The 17,142-nt window shown below is 52.0% G+C and overlaps 1 protein-coding gene across 1 annotated transcript in view; it reads right to left on the bottom strand.

Moving 5' to 3' along the window:
- Positions 1–16,599, bottom strand: part of ple (tyrosine hydroxylase ple) — a 70,539-nt gene extending 53,940 nt beyond the window's left edge. The window contains exon 1 of the mRNA XM_045748591.2: positions 16,066–16,599. Coding sequence (XP_045604547.1) covers positions 16,066–16,125 — 60 coding nt within the window. The 5' untranslated portion in view covers positions 16,126–16,599. The remainder of the gene's footprint in view (positions 1–16,065) is intronic.
- Positions 16,600–17,142: the final 543 nt, after the last annotated feature.

Genomic DNA, 17,142 nt, shown 5'->3' with positions numbered 1-17,142 from the left:
TCGAGAACCTGAGTGCTGATATATTGGGTTAATATATTATGTATAATATATAAGATATAAATGTTAACTGTTCGTCTCTCTATTACACTTATTCTCTACTCCCCGCCACTCACGCCAGGACGCACCAGCACCTTCTTCTTGACCCCCCGGCGTTTAGGTGACCCGGCCTCCAGCCGTCTAATTGGTGGACAGGTGCGTAAGCCGCTTAGTGCATTGGGAGATCAGGGGGGACGCTCACCCGTGCCTCTCCTCCGTCCCATACCCGAGCCAATCAGGTCGAGCGAGGCTATACCAACGTAATCAAGACTAGCTGGATATACGCAGCTGGCAGTGTCAACAGGGGTAGCAGATGTATCATAGACCAAGCAAGCTTTCCATGAATACAGCTATTCCGGTTTTGCATTCCACCCGTCTGTCTGTTCTGAGTGGTTGGGCACTGACCGTCCAAGAGGTTGGGGTATCATTCCTCCCCCCCCCCCCCCCGCCCCCCCCGTCCCATCCCAAATCCTTATCCTAATCCCTTCCAAGTGCTATATAGTCGTAATGGCTTGGTGCTTTTCCTGATAATTCCTTCCCTCTCGATACATGCCTCTAGTATATGGCGCGATCCAGACCATACTCCTCTATTCTGCAATGTATTTCAACTCTACGGCTATTCTATTGTACCTTACACCCGTACCTTCATTATGTAAAACATTCCTGCCTAACCTGGTGCCCAAATTGGGGATCTCCCCTTTGGTACATTTTGACTTTCGCCCCCGTGGTAGGCTCTTGGACCCCCCCCCTCACTGCCCTGGCAGGGGGCTTTAACTCATTTTCTCCTCATTCCTGAAGTTTGGTCCTTTTTGGTAGTTATTGGACGACGGGGTGAGGTTAACAGCCCTGCTAGGAGGGGTCCACTGGCACCCTTCTCACACGTAGTCCAGAAAATTGAAATTATATAGAAGGGCAAGAATATATATATATATATATATATATATATATATATATATATATATATATATATATATATATATATATATATATATATATATATATATATGTTTACTTGGGTAGCATGCATTTCTTTAGATATATTGGGTTAAATATTGACCGCATTGAATACACGAAGTATACTGTTTGATTAAGTACACATGAGGATTACGACTATTCAAACATTAGGCAAGGCATTGGGTAAAACTGTGATGGTGGTGAGGACGTCGGTTTAGACATCATTATGCGGTGGTGGATCTTTTTTCTCCAAGTATAGTTTCCAAGATTTGCAGTCTTTGGTCAATGGTAGATATTATCTACCATTGTTGGTATTATCTACCAGCAAGCTCCTAGTGAGTGTCGTGTTACGCTCACTGTGCATGTGGTTTCTAGGAGCACCAGTTGGTAGATGGCAGGTCAGTCTCCTCGAAAGCTTTGTGGTGGTCGTGCCAACATTGGTACAAGGATGTTACCTTCGATCTACCAATGAGAGAATGTCTTGTGTTTATCTGAGGGTGGAGGCCAGACGCTGGGACGACTCTCACTCACCTTTCCAAAAGGACATAATGGACCTGTCAGAGGACAATTGGGAATGGTTCCAGTGCATTTTTAAGAAATATTGGCATATTAATTTAGCGATTTCATGAACTCATGTCTGAACTAGAGGTTGTGTTTTCCGTAGAGTTAATTGGAAGTTTTAGCCCTTCGTAAAATATAATTTTTTGAAAGATAGGGAAGAAAGAAGGAGAATGGTGGGGGGGGGGGATATAAGGTGAAGAGGTGAGAAAGGGAGGAGATAAGTGAAGAGAGAAAGATTGATAGAGACATACATACCTCAACGCCTATCTATAGTTGCTCACCAGTACTGACACTTCATCACGAAGGCTTTAAACTATGTCAACACCTCAGCCTTATTGCCATGTTTGGGTTGTTATTCTCCACCAATAGGCGCCCTGCGCTGGGGGGGGGGGTTCAAACGACGCGGCAATTTGAATTATGACTATGGCTACTGATATGAATAGTTGTAATGGGGCTATATGTAATTCAGAGTTCCATAGTCTCATCTGACGATGTAAACAAAACCCGAACACAGCGTCATTTGGCTCGTTCGGGCGGTTGCCTGACAACACGAGCCATGGCTCTATAACCGCCATATTTACCAGCCTAAAACTCTACCCAGCTCTACATTTATTCTCAGTGAACACGTTCTATACATATGTATATCCTTAATACATACTGTATGTCTGTTTAGCCTAGACATAGCTAAATTTAGCAATACAGTCCACTAGGAACCAGGCAGCCACATACAAACCACTATCACAGTCCAACAGGGAACAGAAATAGATCATAACAGGAAATAAAAATACAAGTAGCACGGCCCAACAGGAGCCAGTAACGGTGCCCAACAGGAGCCAGTAACGGTGCCCAACAGGAGCCAGTAACGGTGCCCAACAGGAGCCAGTAACGGTGCCCAACAGGAGCCAGTAACGGTGCCCAACAGGAGCCAGTAACGGTGCCCAACAGGAGCCAGTAACGGTGCCCAACAGGAGCCAGTAACGGTGTCCAACAGGAGCCAGTAACGGTGCCCGACAGGAGCCAGTAACGGTGCCCGACAGGAGCCAGTAACGGTGCCCAACAGGAGCCAGTAACGGTGCCCAACAGGAGCCAGTAACGGTGCCCAACAGGAGCCAGTAACGGTGCCCAACAGGAGCCAGTAACGGAGTTAGGAGCCACCGACCACCTGGGATGAACACCGACCACCTCTGAGACCCAGGACCATTGCAGGAGTGAAGCGAGAGACAGAGTTGGAGGGGTAAGGAATATGGGGAGAAAGGAAGAAATCGACAAAAAATGAAGCGATAAAAGGAAAAAGAAAGGATTCGAGGGAAAGGAGGGGAGGGGGGAGAGCACAGGGAGGATTGGAAGGGAAGGAGTGGAGGGAGAGAGAGAGAGAGAGAGAGAGAGAGAGAGAGAGAGAGAGAGAGAGAGAGAGAGAGAGAGAGAGAGAGAGAGAGAGAGAGAGAGAGAGAGAGAGGGAGGGAGGACGAACAGCCTCGTTGTGCTGGCTAATGACATCCGGGGGGTTGGCGGTTTAACGCCCATTTGACGCAGAGTCTTACTACTTTTTTCATGTTCCTTCATGGGGGGCAGCCCCACGCCCACTTCCTCCAGGGGGGGGGGGGCAGCCCCACGCCCACTCCCTCCAGGGGGGGGCAGCCCCACGCCCACTCCCTCCAGGGGGGCAGCCCCACGCCCACTCCCTTCAGGGGGGGGCAGCCTCACGCCCACTCCCTCCAGGGGGGCAGCCTCACGCCCACTCCCTCCAGGGGGGGGGGGCAGCCCCACGCCCACTCCCTCCAGGGGGGGCAGCCCCACGCCCACTCCCTCCAGGGGGGCAGCCCCACGCCCACTCCCTCCAGGGGGGGGGGCAGCCCCACGCCCACTCCCTCCAGGGGGGGCAGCCCCACGCCCACTCCCTCCAGGGGGGCAGCCCTAAGCCCACTCCCTCCAGGGGGGCAGCCCTAAGCCCTTTTGAGAATGGTAGAAGTAGTAAATTATCGGTAAGGAATGGCGTTGTAGTGAATTTACAAATAATAAAGCTGGTGCCGGCTGAGCGTCTTGAGTTGTAATGACCAGCTTGTGGTTGACCAAGAAGTCGGGCCGTGTGGAGAGCCTTGAGAACGTTGATCTTGTATACACTGGTGAGGCCTGGGGGTTATCCCGCTGGTACTGAAGTGACAGGTCCATCCAGGAGGGGCAGATAGACCAAGACGGTTGCATATAGTACTCAATATTCTCGAGGAAACGTGAGTTTTTTTTATACAGAGTTTTGCTGTCGCTGCTGTTGAGCAAATATCAGATGCGGTTTAATGCAGTTTCTTGACTTAAACTCAAGGTTGCAGAGGTTGCAATAGTTACATCATGGTATCTGGTGCAGACGATGAGTCACAGTAACGGGATTGAAGATATGTTGACCAGACCACACATCAGAAAATGGAGAAACAACGACATTTCGATCCCTCCTGGACCATTATCACACGACTTAATAATGGTCCAGGACGGACCGAAACGTGGTCGTGTCTCCATGTTGTGATGTGTGGTCCTCATGGTCCCTGGTGGCCTGCCACCACCTACCTCAGGCAGATATTGCTGTGAGAATTGTTATTAATTAGTCTCATGGTAGGAGAGCGGCCCTGAGCGTCAGCATTATATTAAGGGACGTGAGGTGTAGGGCCGGCGCTACGGAGGTCCCCTACACTCTCCTGGGGCGCTATGGCACCCCCTAGTGCCCCTTTCAGTCTTATTCTGTGTCTATTGGTCAAGGCGGTCATTATTGTATGGTTCAACAGCGCTTAAGATGCTTCATTTGTAACCTCCGTGCTCTTGTGTGTGTGTGTGTGTGTGTGTGTGTGTGTGTGTGTGTGTGTGTGTGTGTGTGTGTGTGTGTGTGTGTGTGTCCCTCCCAGATAGTGCCTACAGGGCCTCCCTCCACACCTCACCACCACCTGTTGAGTGGGCTCTGGTGGCGGTTTCTCTCATCTGCGTGCGTGTGTGTGTGTGTGTGTGCGCGCGGAAAGTATAACACACACTCTGGCATATTTGACTCAAATATATTCAATCTTTATAGAATGATTTCACCCTAATATTTATGAACCATCTAAAACTGTAGCTAAGGCTAGACGAGCCTTTTTTTTTAAACGAAATATATGGAAGATTTGATGGTAATAAATATATTATATAGGAGTAGGGTAATTGGCGGAGCTTGCTTGAGGGGGAAGATATAGGCCCGGCGGTGTTGACGCGAGCTGATGGCTTGCATGTCCGGCCCGGCCACCAGGCTTGGCCCCGGACCATAAAGTGACTCCCACCACCTCCCTCTCCTCTCTCTCTCTCTCTCTCTCTCTCTCTCTCTCTCTCTCTCTCTCTCTCTCTCTCTCTCTCTCTCTCTCTCTCTCTCTCTCTCTCTCTCTCTCTCTCTCTCTAACTCTCTCTCCCGGACTAACCGGGCTGTGGTGGGTATGTGGGCCTGCGGGCCGCTCCAAGCAACAGCCTGGTGGACCAAACTCTCACAAGTCAAGCCTGGCCTCGGGCCGGGCTTGGGGGAGTAGAAGAACTCCCAGAACCCCATTAATCAGGTATCAACCAGGTATCAACCAGGTATCAACCAAGTATCAACCAGGTATCAACCAAGTATCAACCAGGTATCAACCAGGTATCAACCAAGTATCAACCAGGTATCAACCAAGTATCAACCAGGTATCAACCAGGTATCAACCCAACCTGTCCTCTTAAAAAGAACGTCGCTTTTGGCCGTTTGCCCGTATGGCCGAATTTGGACGTAATTTGAAATTGAAAAAAAATATGAAAATAAATTTGGGATTTTTTTTTCAACAACAGTAAGTTAAGGGTCCTCTGATAGGTTAGGTGGGCAGGAAATTCTCATAAAGTTTCAAAACGTTATGAAAAACGTTAATTTAAAGTGTCCTCTTATAACCTCTGCGCGTACGCCGGACGACTCAAATAGAAAACGGAACAGAACGTCACTTTTGTGAGTCGATTTCATTTCAAATTACGTCCAAATTTGGCCATAGTGCGCATACCAGCCAAAAGTGACGTTATTTTTAAGAGGACGGGTTGATCAACCAGGTATCAACCAGGTATCAACCAGGTATCAACCAAGTATCAACCAGGTATCAACCAAGTATCAACCAGGTATCAACCAGGTATCAACCAGGTATCAACCAGGTATCAACCAGGTGTCAACCAGGTATCAACCAGGTATCAACCAGGTAGAATAGGAGAGGCGTTGTGATGCCTGTCAGGAGGCCGAGAGCTTTCCCCTCCCCTGGAACACCACCCGCCAATCGATTTACTTCCAGGTCCCCAATTGCTGCTGGATGAATAGGGGCGAATAATTATGGATTGGTTCCCAGTCAATCTTTCCAGAGTTTTGTCACGAGGTGAATGTATCGTGTGTGTGTGGGGCGTGTGGATGTATATATCAAACTATTTGGCCAACTGCTGACGTTGTCCAAGATGCAGCCACTGCTAGGTGAACAGAGGCATGAGGTAAAGAAGCGCTGCCGGTTTGTTTTAACCCCGGGCCAGGATTCGAACCTGGGTCTGACCTCTTCTTAATTAACCTCCTTCACTTTATGGTTGCCTCATTCTTGCCTAACCCTCCCTCCCTCCCTTAGCCCCTCCCTCACCCTCTTGCCCTCCCTCCCTCCCTCACTCACCCTCAGCCCCTCCCTCCTTCCCTCCTTCCCTCCCTCACCCTCTGCCCCTCCCTCCCTCAATCTTGCCCTCCCTCCCTCCCTACACAGCCGCCTGAGGGCCAGCTGGTGCGGACAGCGGTGTTGGGGCGGCAGCTGGTGCTGATGCTCTCCTGTCAATTATGGCAGTAGTCGGGACGGGTGCTGACTGTGGGAGGGACGGCAGGCGCTGACTGTGGGAGGGACGGGAGGCACTGACTGTGGGAGGGACGGCAGGCACTGACTGTGGGAGGGACGGGTGCTGACTGTGGGAGGGACGGGAGCTGACTGTGGGAGGGACGGGAGGTGCTGACTGTGGGAGTGACGGGAGGTGCTGACTGTGGGAGGGATGGCAGGCGCTGACTGTGGGAGGGACGGGAGGCGCTGACTGTGCAACCCGTTCTTGACTGTGGGAGTGACGGGAGGTGCTGACTGTGGGAGGGACGGCAGGCCCTGACTGTGGGAGGGACGGGAGGCACTGACTGTGGGAGTGACGGGAGGTGCTGACTGTGGGAGGGATGGCAGGCGCTGACTGTGGGAGGGACGGCAGGTGCTGACTGTGGGAGTGACGGGAGGTGCTGACTGTGGGAGGGACGGCAGGCGCTGACTGTGGGAGGGATGGCAGGCGCTGACTGTGGGAGCATGCTGACGGATCACAAAGGAAGGTTACTGTGGGAGCCGGAGTTGTATATACTGTTCCATCCACGTGGGTCTTGTTTACCATAATCCAGGTGGGAGGGAAGGGGGGGGGGCACCTCAAGGGGGGGGGGTGACCCCTCCTGCTGCGTCCTTGTGCTATATAGTCCCAATGGCTTGGCACTTTCCCCTGAAAATTCCCTCTTCCCACGTGTCCCTGTGTGTGTCCTCACCCCCACCACGGGCATCCTGCATAGTCCTCCCAGCTGCCCGCCTTCTGATAATTACTCTCCACGGCCAATCACCATTCATCATCACTAACAATCACATAACATATCACCAATCATCTCTCATCACTCCTCACCAGGTGAATCCTCACCACTCCTCATCACCTCATGAGGTGGTGGGTGAACTTCTGGAGGTCAGAAGACGCCTCCAGTGTCGACATCAATTTTTGTTCAAGAGTGGTGCAGGAAATCAGGACATCTGATGACAGGAACTACCCAACAGGGGCCCATCAGGGTCTTACACTGGAAGGGCAAGGAGTCTATGTAGTTAATGTAAACCATATTTAACCAGCGTAGAGTTTCGTAGAACCAGCTCTATGAGAGAGAGAGAGAGAGAGAGAGAGAGAGAGAGAGAGAGAGAGAGAGAGAGAGAGAGAGAGAGAGAGAGAGAGAGAGAGATGATGCTTGTAAAAGCTAAAGATTAAGAGGCGTGCTATAAGGCGGGAGAATTACCCACTCTGGATGTAGAGCAGCCTATGGAAGCCAACCCAGTATTATAGAAAAGGTTAATGTCATTAGAGGATCGTATACATGAGGATCAAAGGAAGGGCCATGTGCTAAGTAGTACTTAGAGAAAACAACAATGAACAAGTGAGAGTCGATACAAAAGTGTTGGAAGAGCAAGGAAAGAAAAGGGAGGAAGGTTTAAGAACACTGTAAGAACAGAACTTTTCTTTGAAGGCCATTTGAAGGTAATACAGGGAAGAGTATATAAAAAAGAATGAGGTCACTTAAGACCCAAAGGCAGAACTTGCGAGGAGTGAGCTAGGCCGTGTTTTATATTTAAAATATAAGCTCACTCTAGCTTAAAGATGAATAAGCTAGAGTGAGAGACCATCACTCCACCTTAGACACTGTTAGATAAGAAGTGTTAGGTAGGCACCACCACACTTCACCATCAACTCACCATCACACCCTACATATCCAACCGTATTTTTATTCCATCTAGGTTTTGGGAATGCACAAGAGGCCCCGTGGTCCCGGACTCACAGGGAGGGAATATTAAACTCCTCCAGGTACTTGAGAGCTGAAATTTAAACTAAACACAGTTGACCCGCCAAGCCCCCCAGCCGGAGTGTGTGCTTCTTCAGTAAGTCTGTCTGTCGTCAGGTGTGTGTGTTAGACGCCTGAGACTTGACTCAAGGTACCACACGCTCACAAGGGGTCAACACAAGAGGTCAACACACGGGGTCAACACAAGGGGTCAACACAAGGGGTCAACACAAGGGGTCAACACACGGGGTCAACACAAGGGGTCAACACAAGGGGTCAACACAAGGGGTCAACACAAGAGGTCAACACAAGGGGTCAACACAAGGGGTCAACACAAGGGGTCAACACAAGGGGTCAACACAAGAGGTCAACACAAGGGGTCAACACAAGGGGTCAACACAAGGGGTCAACACAAGGGGTCAACACAAGGGGTCAATACAAGAGGTCAACACAAGGGGTCAACACACGGGGTCAACACAAGAGGTCAACACAATACAACACTACAGCCCTCTCCAGCATCGTCACACAATGTCCCTCCAATGTCCATCGTCGCCCTCTCCCTTCAAGTTCTCTAACCCTCTCTTACCGCCTCTCTCTTCCTCTAATATTGCTCTATACCTCTCTACCTTGTTCTCCCTGCACCTCCCCCACTAACTCCACCTTCCCTATGGGACATGTGCCGTAAGCAACTATCAATCTATATCCAATTCTGCTTTTACCACAGGGAAGTCTTGGCATATACGCTATTTACAACGTGTATGTGAGGTGTGTACTCACCTTGTTGCGCTTGTGGGGGTTGAGCTCTGGCTCTTTGGTCCCTCCTCTCAACTGTCAATCAACTGGTGTACAGGTTCCTGAGCCTATTGGGCTGTATCATATCTACATTTGAAACTGTGTATGGAGTCAGCCTCCACCACATCACTGTCTAATGCATTCCATCTGTTAACTACTTAAGTACTAACTGTATGTGTCTGTGTGTATGTGTGTGTGTGTGTGTGTATGTGTGTGTGTGTGTGAGTGTGTGTGTGTGTGTGTGTGTGTGTGTGTGTGTGTGTGTGTGTGTGTGTGTGTGTGTGTGTGAGTGTGTGTGTGTGTGTGTGTGTGTGTGTGTGTGTGTGTGTGTGTGTGTGTGTGTGTGTGTGTGTGTGTGTGTGTGTGTGTGTGTGTGTGTGGGTGTGTGTGAAAAAATTCCAAAAATTCACAAAAATTCCCGGTATTTTGTTAATTGTTCACATGAATGTTGAGTCAGACACACCATCCAGCGTGCTGCCCCAGTCACCGTAACAACACGGGAAGTGATGCAGCCGCATAACACATTTTGGTCCCATGAGACGCCTCCCCTCGCTCTCTGTTATATATTAGGTTACTCCAGCTAAACTGTGCACGGGAGACATCTCCCGTCACGCAGGGTGCAGTCGCACCTCCACAGATCTCCAGTATCAGCTCTTGATACTGGTAATGGCTCAAAAGGGCCACCACTTACGGGCTATTCATGCCCGTGCCACCTTTTGGGTGGCTTAATCTTCATCAATCAATCAATCTAAACTGTGTCCATTCTACTCTGCCTTTGAGAATGTTGACAAGAATAACGAAACGCATCTCTTAGCGTCAGCCATATAAAATTAAAATGAACTACGGAGAGTTATTTTTTCAGCTTCTCAAGAAGAATATAAGAAATATAGAGAAGATTCGTGCTAGAATCACTAGTCAGCCCTTGTCATATTCAGTAACATATCTCTACAAGAAGGGAAGGTAATTATGAGGAGAGAGGACTAAACCAGTGTGACTAGCATTTAGAAGGAATATGCGAGGACAAGAAGCTAGTTCAGGCGGGAAGGAATGGTGCCCAACTAATTAGATCAAAATTCTTCAATTCGTTTCAAAGAAAATAACTTAAACATAGACTTTTTATATTTTAAACCAACTATTTATAATACAATAAAGTTATAACTTAAGAGACCATTCGGTTTAGGACAAGGATTCACTTGCCAGTTTACAAGTAGACTATTACTGGAACCGTAATATGCTTTCAGACTATCAAAGATATCTAGATAAATATCGAGGCCTTTAACTAGGGCGGCTGAGCGGACAATAGGATCACTTTACCCAGAGAACAGCCTCATTTATGAAAGGAATGGGAACTATCAGGAGAAAGCGCCAAACCATTACGACTATATAGCACTGGGAAGGGATCAGGATAAGGATTTGGGATGGGATGGGGGAAAGGAATGGTGCCCAACCTCTTGGACGTTCGGGGGATTGAACATCGACCTGCATGAAGCGAGACCATCTTCTGATTTATGGAGTGTTAGGTGATTCGTGGAGGAAAAGCTTTGAGTTAGGGTGTGTGCGATGAGTTAGGGTGTGTGCGATGATTCTTCCCAATTAGGCTTATATTTAACGATGGGATACGAGGATTCAAGAAGAAACATCTTAGAAAAAAACAGCATATATTGTAGTGAAGGAGTAGGTGCCCAAGGCGAGCGACTCACCTGGCCATAACCCCAACACATCACCCATCCCAGAGAACCTGGCCAGACATCTCAGCTCTTCCTCCTCAGACGACGGACTTCTTCACCGTAAGAACAGTGCATACAGTGTGTCTTGGTGGGTGTACTCACCTAGTTGTACTTGCGGGGGTTGAGCTCTGGCTCTTTGGTCCCGCCTCTCAACTGTCAATCAACTGGTGTACAGGTTCCTGAGCCTACTGGGCTCTATCATATCTACATTAAAAACTGTGTATGGAGTCAGCCTCCACCACATCACTGCCTAATGCATTCCACCTGTTAAGTACTCTGACACTGAAAAAGTTCTTTCTAACGTCCCTGTGGCTCATTTGGGCACTCAGTCTCCACCTGTGTCCACCAGGTGTGTGTCTCTCTTGGTGGGTCTGTTTTATGTGTCGTCCTGTTAATGTGTCACTGTTCTCTACCTGTTCGCGCCAGCTGGCCCGCGGAGCCTAACGACCTCGCCACACAAGTCGTCCCAAACTCTAATTGCCACCACCCCTTCTCTAACGACCCTTCCACGCGACAATTACTTTCCCGCGGGTCTTCCCCAGAGACCTGGCGAGGCTCTGACGTTTGTTCCCACCGTGAGTGTTGTTGTTCTTCAGGCCCCCGGTGGTCACTGTGCCCTGGTGGCTGGTCACTGGCTCCCTGGTGGTCACTGTGCCCTGGTGGCTGGTCACTGGCTCCCTGGTGGCTGGTCACTGGCTCCCTGGTGGTCACGGTGCCCTGGTGGCTGGTCACTGGCTCCCTGGTGGTCACTGTGCCCTGGTGGCTGGTCACTGGCTCCCTGGTGGTCACGGTGCCCTGGTGGCTGGTCACTGGCTCCCTGGTGGTCACTGTGCCCTGGTGGCTGGTCACTGGCTCCCTGGTGGTCACGGTGCCCTGGTGGCTGGTCACTGGCTCCCTGGTGGCTGGTCACTGGCTCCCTGGTGGTCACGGTGCCCTGGTGGCTGGTCACTGGCTCCCTGGTGGTCACGGTGCCCTGGTGGCTGGTCACTGGCTCCCTGGTGGCTGGTCACTGGCTCCCTGGTGGTCACGGTGCCCTGGTGGCTGGTCACTGGCTCCCTGGTGGTCACGGTGCCCTGGTGGCTGGTCACTGGCTCCCTGGTGGTCACGGTGCCCTGGTGGCTGGTCACTGGCTCCCTGGTGGTCACGGTGCCCTGGTGGCTGGTCACTGGCTCCCTGGTGGTCACGGTGCCCTGGTGGCTGGTCACTGGCTCCCTGGTGGTCACGGTGCCCTGGTGGCTGGTCACTGGCTCCCTGGTGGTCACGGTGCCCTGGTGGCTGGTCACTGCCTCCCTGGTGGTCACGGTGCCCTGGTGGCTGGTCACTGGCTCCCTGGTGGTCACGGTGCCCTGGTGGCTGGTCACTGGCTCCCTGGTGGTCACGGTGCCCTGGTGGCTGGTCACTGGCTCCCTGGTGGTCACGGTGCCCTGGTGGCTGGTCACTGCCTCCCTGGTGGTCACGGTGCCCTGGTGGCTGGTCACTGGCTCCCTGGTGGTCACGGTGCCCTGGTGGCTGGTCACTGGCTCCCTGGTGGTCACGGTGCCCTGGTGGCTGGTCACTGGCTCCCTGGTGGTCACGGTGCCCTGGTGGCTGGTCACTGGCTCCCTGGTGGTCACGGTGCCCTGGTGGCTGGTCACTGGCTCCCTGGTGGCTGGTTACTGCCTCCCTGGTGGTCACGGTGCCCTGGTGGCTGGTCACTGGCTCCCTGGTGGTCACGGTGCCCTGGTGGCTGGTCACTGGCTCCCTGGTGGCTGGTCACTGCCTCCCTGGTGGTTCAAGTTGGTTAGTGAACGCTCTCTACACGTCCAGGGTGGAAGTGAACGCTCTCAACACGCCCAGGGTGGAAGTGAACGCTCTCAACACGCCCAGGGTGGAAGTGAACGCTCTCAACACGCCCAGGGTGGAAGTGAACGCTCTCAACACGCCCAGGGTGGAAGTGAACGCTCTCAACACGTCCGGGGTGGAAGTGAACGCTCTCAACACGTCCGGGGTGGAAGTGAACGCTCTCTACACGTCCAGGGTGGAAGTGAACGCTCTCAACACGCACAGGGTGGAAGTGAACGCTCCCAACACGCCCAGGGTGGAAGTGAACGCTCTCAACACGCCCAGGGTGGAAGTGAACGCTCTCAACACGTCCAGGGTGGAAGTGAACGCTCTCAACACGCCCAGGGTGGAAGTGAACGCTCTCAACACGCCCAGGGTGGAAGTGAACGCTCTCAACACGCCCACGGTGGAAGTGAACGCTCCCAACACGCCCAGGGTGGAAGTGAACGCTCTCAACACGCCCAGGGTGGAAGTGAACGCTCTCAACACGTCCAGGGTGGAAGTGAACGTTCTCAACACGCCCAGGGTGGAAGTGAACGCTCTCAACACGTCCGCGGTGGATGTGAACGCTCTCAACACACCCAGGGTGGAAGTGAACGCTCTCAACACGTCCGGGGAGGAAGTGAACGCTCCCAACACGCCCAGGGTGGAAGTGAACGCTCTCAACACGACCAGGGTGGAAGTGAACGCTCTCAACACGTCCAGGGTGGAAGTGAACGCTCTCAACACGCCCAGGGTGGAAGTGAACGCTCTCAACACGTCCGCGGTAGAAGTGAACGCTCTCAACACGCCCGCGGTGGAAGTGAACGCTCCCAACACGCCCAGGGTGGAAGTGAACGCTCTCAACACGTCCGGGGTGGAAGTGAACGCTCTCAACACGTCCGGGTAGAAGTGAACGCTATCAACGCGCCCAGGATGAAAGTGAACGCTGTCAACACGTCCAGGATGAAAGTAAACGCTGTCAACACGTCCAGGATGAAAGTGAACGCTGTCAACACGTCCGGGGTGGAAGTGAACGCTGCCATCACGCCCAGCTTGCAAGTGAACGCTCCTAACACGCTCAGCTTAGAAGTGAACGCTCTCAACACGCCCAGGGTGGAAGTGAACGCTCCCAACACACCCAGGGTGGAAGTGAACGCTCACAACACACCCAGGGTGGAAGTGAACGTTCCCAACACGCCCAGGGTGGAAGTGAACGTTGTCAACACGCCCAGGGTGGAAGTGAACGCTCCCAACACGCCCAGGGTGGAAGTGAACGCTCTCAACACGCCTAGGGTGGAAGTGAACGCTCCCAACACACCCAGGGTGGAAGTGAACGCTCCCAACACGCCCAGGGTGGAAGTGAACGTCCCCAATACGCCCAACGCCCAAGGTGGAAGTGAACGCTCTCAACACGTCCAGGGTGGAAGTGAACGCTCTCAACACGCCCAGGGTGGAAGTGAACGCTCTCAACACGTCCGCGGTGGAAGTGAACGCTCTCAACACGCCCGCGGTGGAAGTGAACGCTCCCAACACGCCCAGGGTGGAAGTGAACGCTCTCAACACGTCCGGGGTGGAAGTGAACGCTCTCAACACGTCCGCGGTGGAAGTGAACGTTGTCAGCACGTACAGGGTGGAAGTGAACGCTCTCAACACGTCCGCGGTGGAAGTGAACGCTCTCAACACGCCCGCGGTGGAAGTGAACGCTCCCAACACGCCCAGGGTGGAAGTGAACGCTCTCAACACGTCCGGGGTGGAAGTGAACGCTCTCAACACGTCCGCGGTGGAAGTGAACGTTGCCAACACGTCCGGGGTGGAAGTGAACGCTTTCAACACGTCCGGGTAGAAGTGAACGCTATCAACGCGCCCAGGATGAAAGTGAACGCTGTCAACACGTCCAGGATGAAAGTGAACGTTGTCAACACGTCCGGGGTGGAAGTGAACGCTGCCATCACGCCCAGCTTGCAAGTGAACGCTCCTAACACGCGCAGCTTAGAAGTGAACGCTCTCAACACGCCCAGCTTGGAAGTGAACGCTCTCAACACGCCCAGCTTGGAAGTGAACGCCCTCAACACGCCCAGGGTGGAAGTGAACGCTCCCAACACGCCCAGGGTGGAAGTGAACGCTCCCAACACACCCAGGGTGGAAGTGAACGCTCCCAACACGCCCAGGGTGGAAGTGAACGTTGTCAACACGCCCAGGGTGGAAGTGAACGCTCCCAACACGCCCAGGGTGGAAGTGAACGCTCTCAACACGCCCAGGGTGGAAGTGAACGCTCCCAACACACCCAGGGTGGAAGTGAACGCTCCCAACACGCCCAGGGTGGAAGTGAACGCCCCCAATACGCCCAACGCCCAAGGTGGAAGTGAACGCTCTCAACACGCCCAGGGTGGAAGTGAACGCTCTCAACACGCCCAGGGTGGAAGTGAACGCTCTCAACACGCCCAGGGTGGAAGTGAACGCTCCAAGTATTATATTATCTGACTACAAATATATTATCCTAAATTACCTCAATGCCCGTCACATCTTATTGTTATTCCCCGTTATCCTGGCTCCCCTTTGTTGTCCTGGCTCCCCTCTGTTATCCTGGCTCCCCTCTGTTATCCTGGCTCCCCTTTGTTATCCTGGCTCCCCTTTGTTATCCTGGCTCCCCTTTGTTATCCTAACTCCCCTTTGTTATCCTGGCTCCCCTTTGTTATCCTGGCTCCCCTTTGTTATCCTGGCTCGCCTTTGTTATCCTGGCTCCCCTTTGTTATCCTGGCTCCCCTCTGTTATCCTGGCTCCCCTCTGTTATCCTGGCTCCCCTTTGTTATCCTGGCTCCCCTTTGTTATCCTGGTTCTCCTTTGTTATCCTGGCTCCCCTTTGTTATCCTGGCTCCCCTTTGTTATCCTGGTTCTCCTTTGTTATCCTGGCTCCCCTTTGTTATCCAAAACTAAGAACTGCAGAAGGAATATATTGACCCATGCGATATATATATATATATATATATATATATATATATATATATATATATATATATATATATATATATATATATATATATATATATATATATGCTTGAAACAATCCATTAATCCCATGTCTGTTACTTTATCATAGAGGAAAGGTTTCATTTTATAATATTGCCCTGAATTTTAGCATAGTTTTTCTAGTTCTCATGACTTGACCAGTTATCACCGTGGTGAGGGTGCCGTCTTGGCTGGTCCAAGCTACTGAACGTTCTCGTCATCGCTCGCGGCCTCCACCAGAGGGCATCGTCCCCGAACCGTCATTATTCTTTTTCCTGGTGTGATGCTTACTGACCCGAGTTCAAGATCCTGTTTGTTAAGCGAACTCTAGTGTCCATATGTTTGACCATCGTGGTAGTGTAGCCAAGGTCAGCAGGCTTGACCCCTGCTGCTGTTCTCAGCTCCATACCGCGCCTTCCGACGTCGTCCCGGACCACACACCGTAATGGATGATGCACCCGCGGTCAGTACTGCTGTTTACTCGAGTTACTTTCCCCTGCTGTGCTGTGTTAGTCAAAGGAAACTAAGCTTGGATAATCTGGAAATATCCCGTGGGCCCGCTACCATGATCCTCAGACCACATACTTCACTAACCTCAATGCTGTAAGACTTGTTGATGGCAAACCTCTCGCGGCTGGCTTCAGCGGCCTTCATGTCTTGCGATGTCGATGGGTGAAGACGTGAGACGAGGGGATGTTGTCCGGCTGGTGGCCCTGGCACTACTGCTCTCCGTTCCGTCACCTCAATGCCACAATGCCAGCAGAACTTGAATATACCGTAACGCGCGAACTCCAGGATGGTGGTTGTGGCGACGGAGGCAGCCAGGCTTGGACTGTTCCCGCGGGTGGTGTGGGTCGAGGTGTTAGTAGTGGTGGTGGTGGGGGTGGTAATGTGTGGGGAGTGGTGGTGGGGGTGGGCCCGCCTTCTCGTAGGTGGTGACGGAGAGATTATGGGTGGCGGGAAAGTGGCTTCCTGGCGACACTGGAAAGCACTTTAGGGTCGCTTGTCAAGTGCGTCTAATGGGCCTACCATCTTTTATTACATGCCAAGCTTGCGGAAGCCACCGTCGATGGTGCCAACGCTAAAACTTGTCCAAGACGCAGCTGCTCCGCCCACCTTCCTGAAGCCCTCCGCTGATTGGCCGCTGCCAAACGCTCCCGCCACTGCCACTGGCTAATTCGCTTGCGCCTGACCAATGCGGCGGAGTGCGATTACATGACATAGGTCACGTAAAAATGTTGAACTCGTATCATCGGGAAAGTGATTTACCGAATCTGAATTAGCTTTAAAAGCAACATTGGTATGCCGATGTCCCGGGAATGGAGTGTTCGACGTGGACAATCACTCTCGGGACGTTTTACTTCCCGTGTTTTGTGGACGAACAACATTTACCGGAGCGCGAGCACCTTATAAGTCTGTAAACTATGGTACAGTAATTGCTTGTGGGTTTTCAAAAGAAATCCATTCTTAGGTCCCTGGCCAGACGTGACAGGCAGCCGTGGGGGGGGGGGGGGGGCGTGGATGACCAGTATTTGTGGCAACCTCGTCCGGGCAGAGGTAGTTGAGGCATCTCGTGACTATCTTTACGTCTGTCTGTAAGAGTTTAGATGTACATGGTCGCCATTACTGAGAGTTTGGTCAGTCTTGTTATGTTGCCTCTCGTCTGCCTGC

Source organism: Procambarus clarkii, chromosome 5, assembly GCF_040958095.1.
Source record: "Procambarus clarkii isolate CNS0578487 chromosome 5, FALCON_Pclarkii_2.0, whole genome shotgun sequence".
NCBI lineage: Eukaryota > Metazoa > Arthropoda > Malacostraca > Decapoda > Cambaridae > Procambarus > Procambarus clarkii.
Note: the sequence above shows the minus strand (reverse complement) of the source record. Positions and strands in the feature narration are given on the sequence as shown.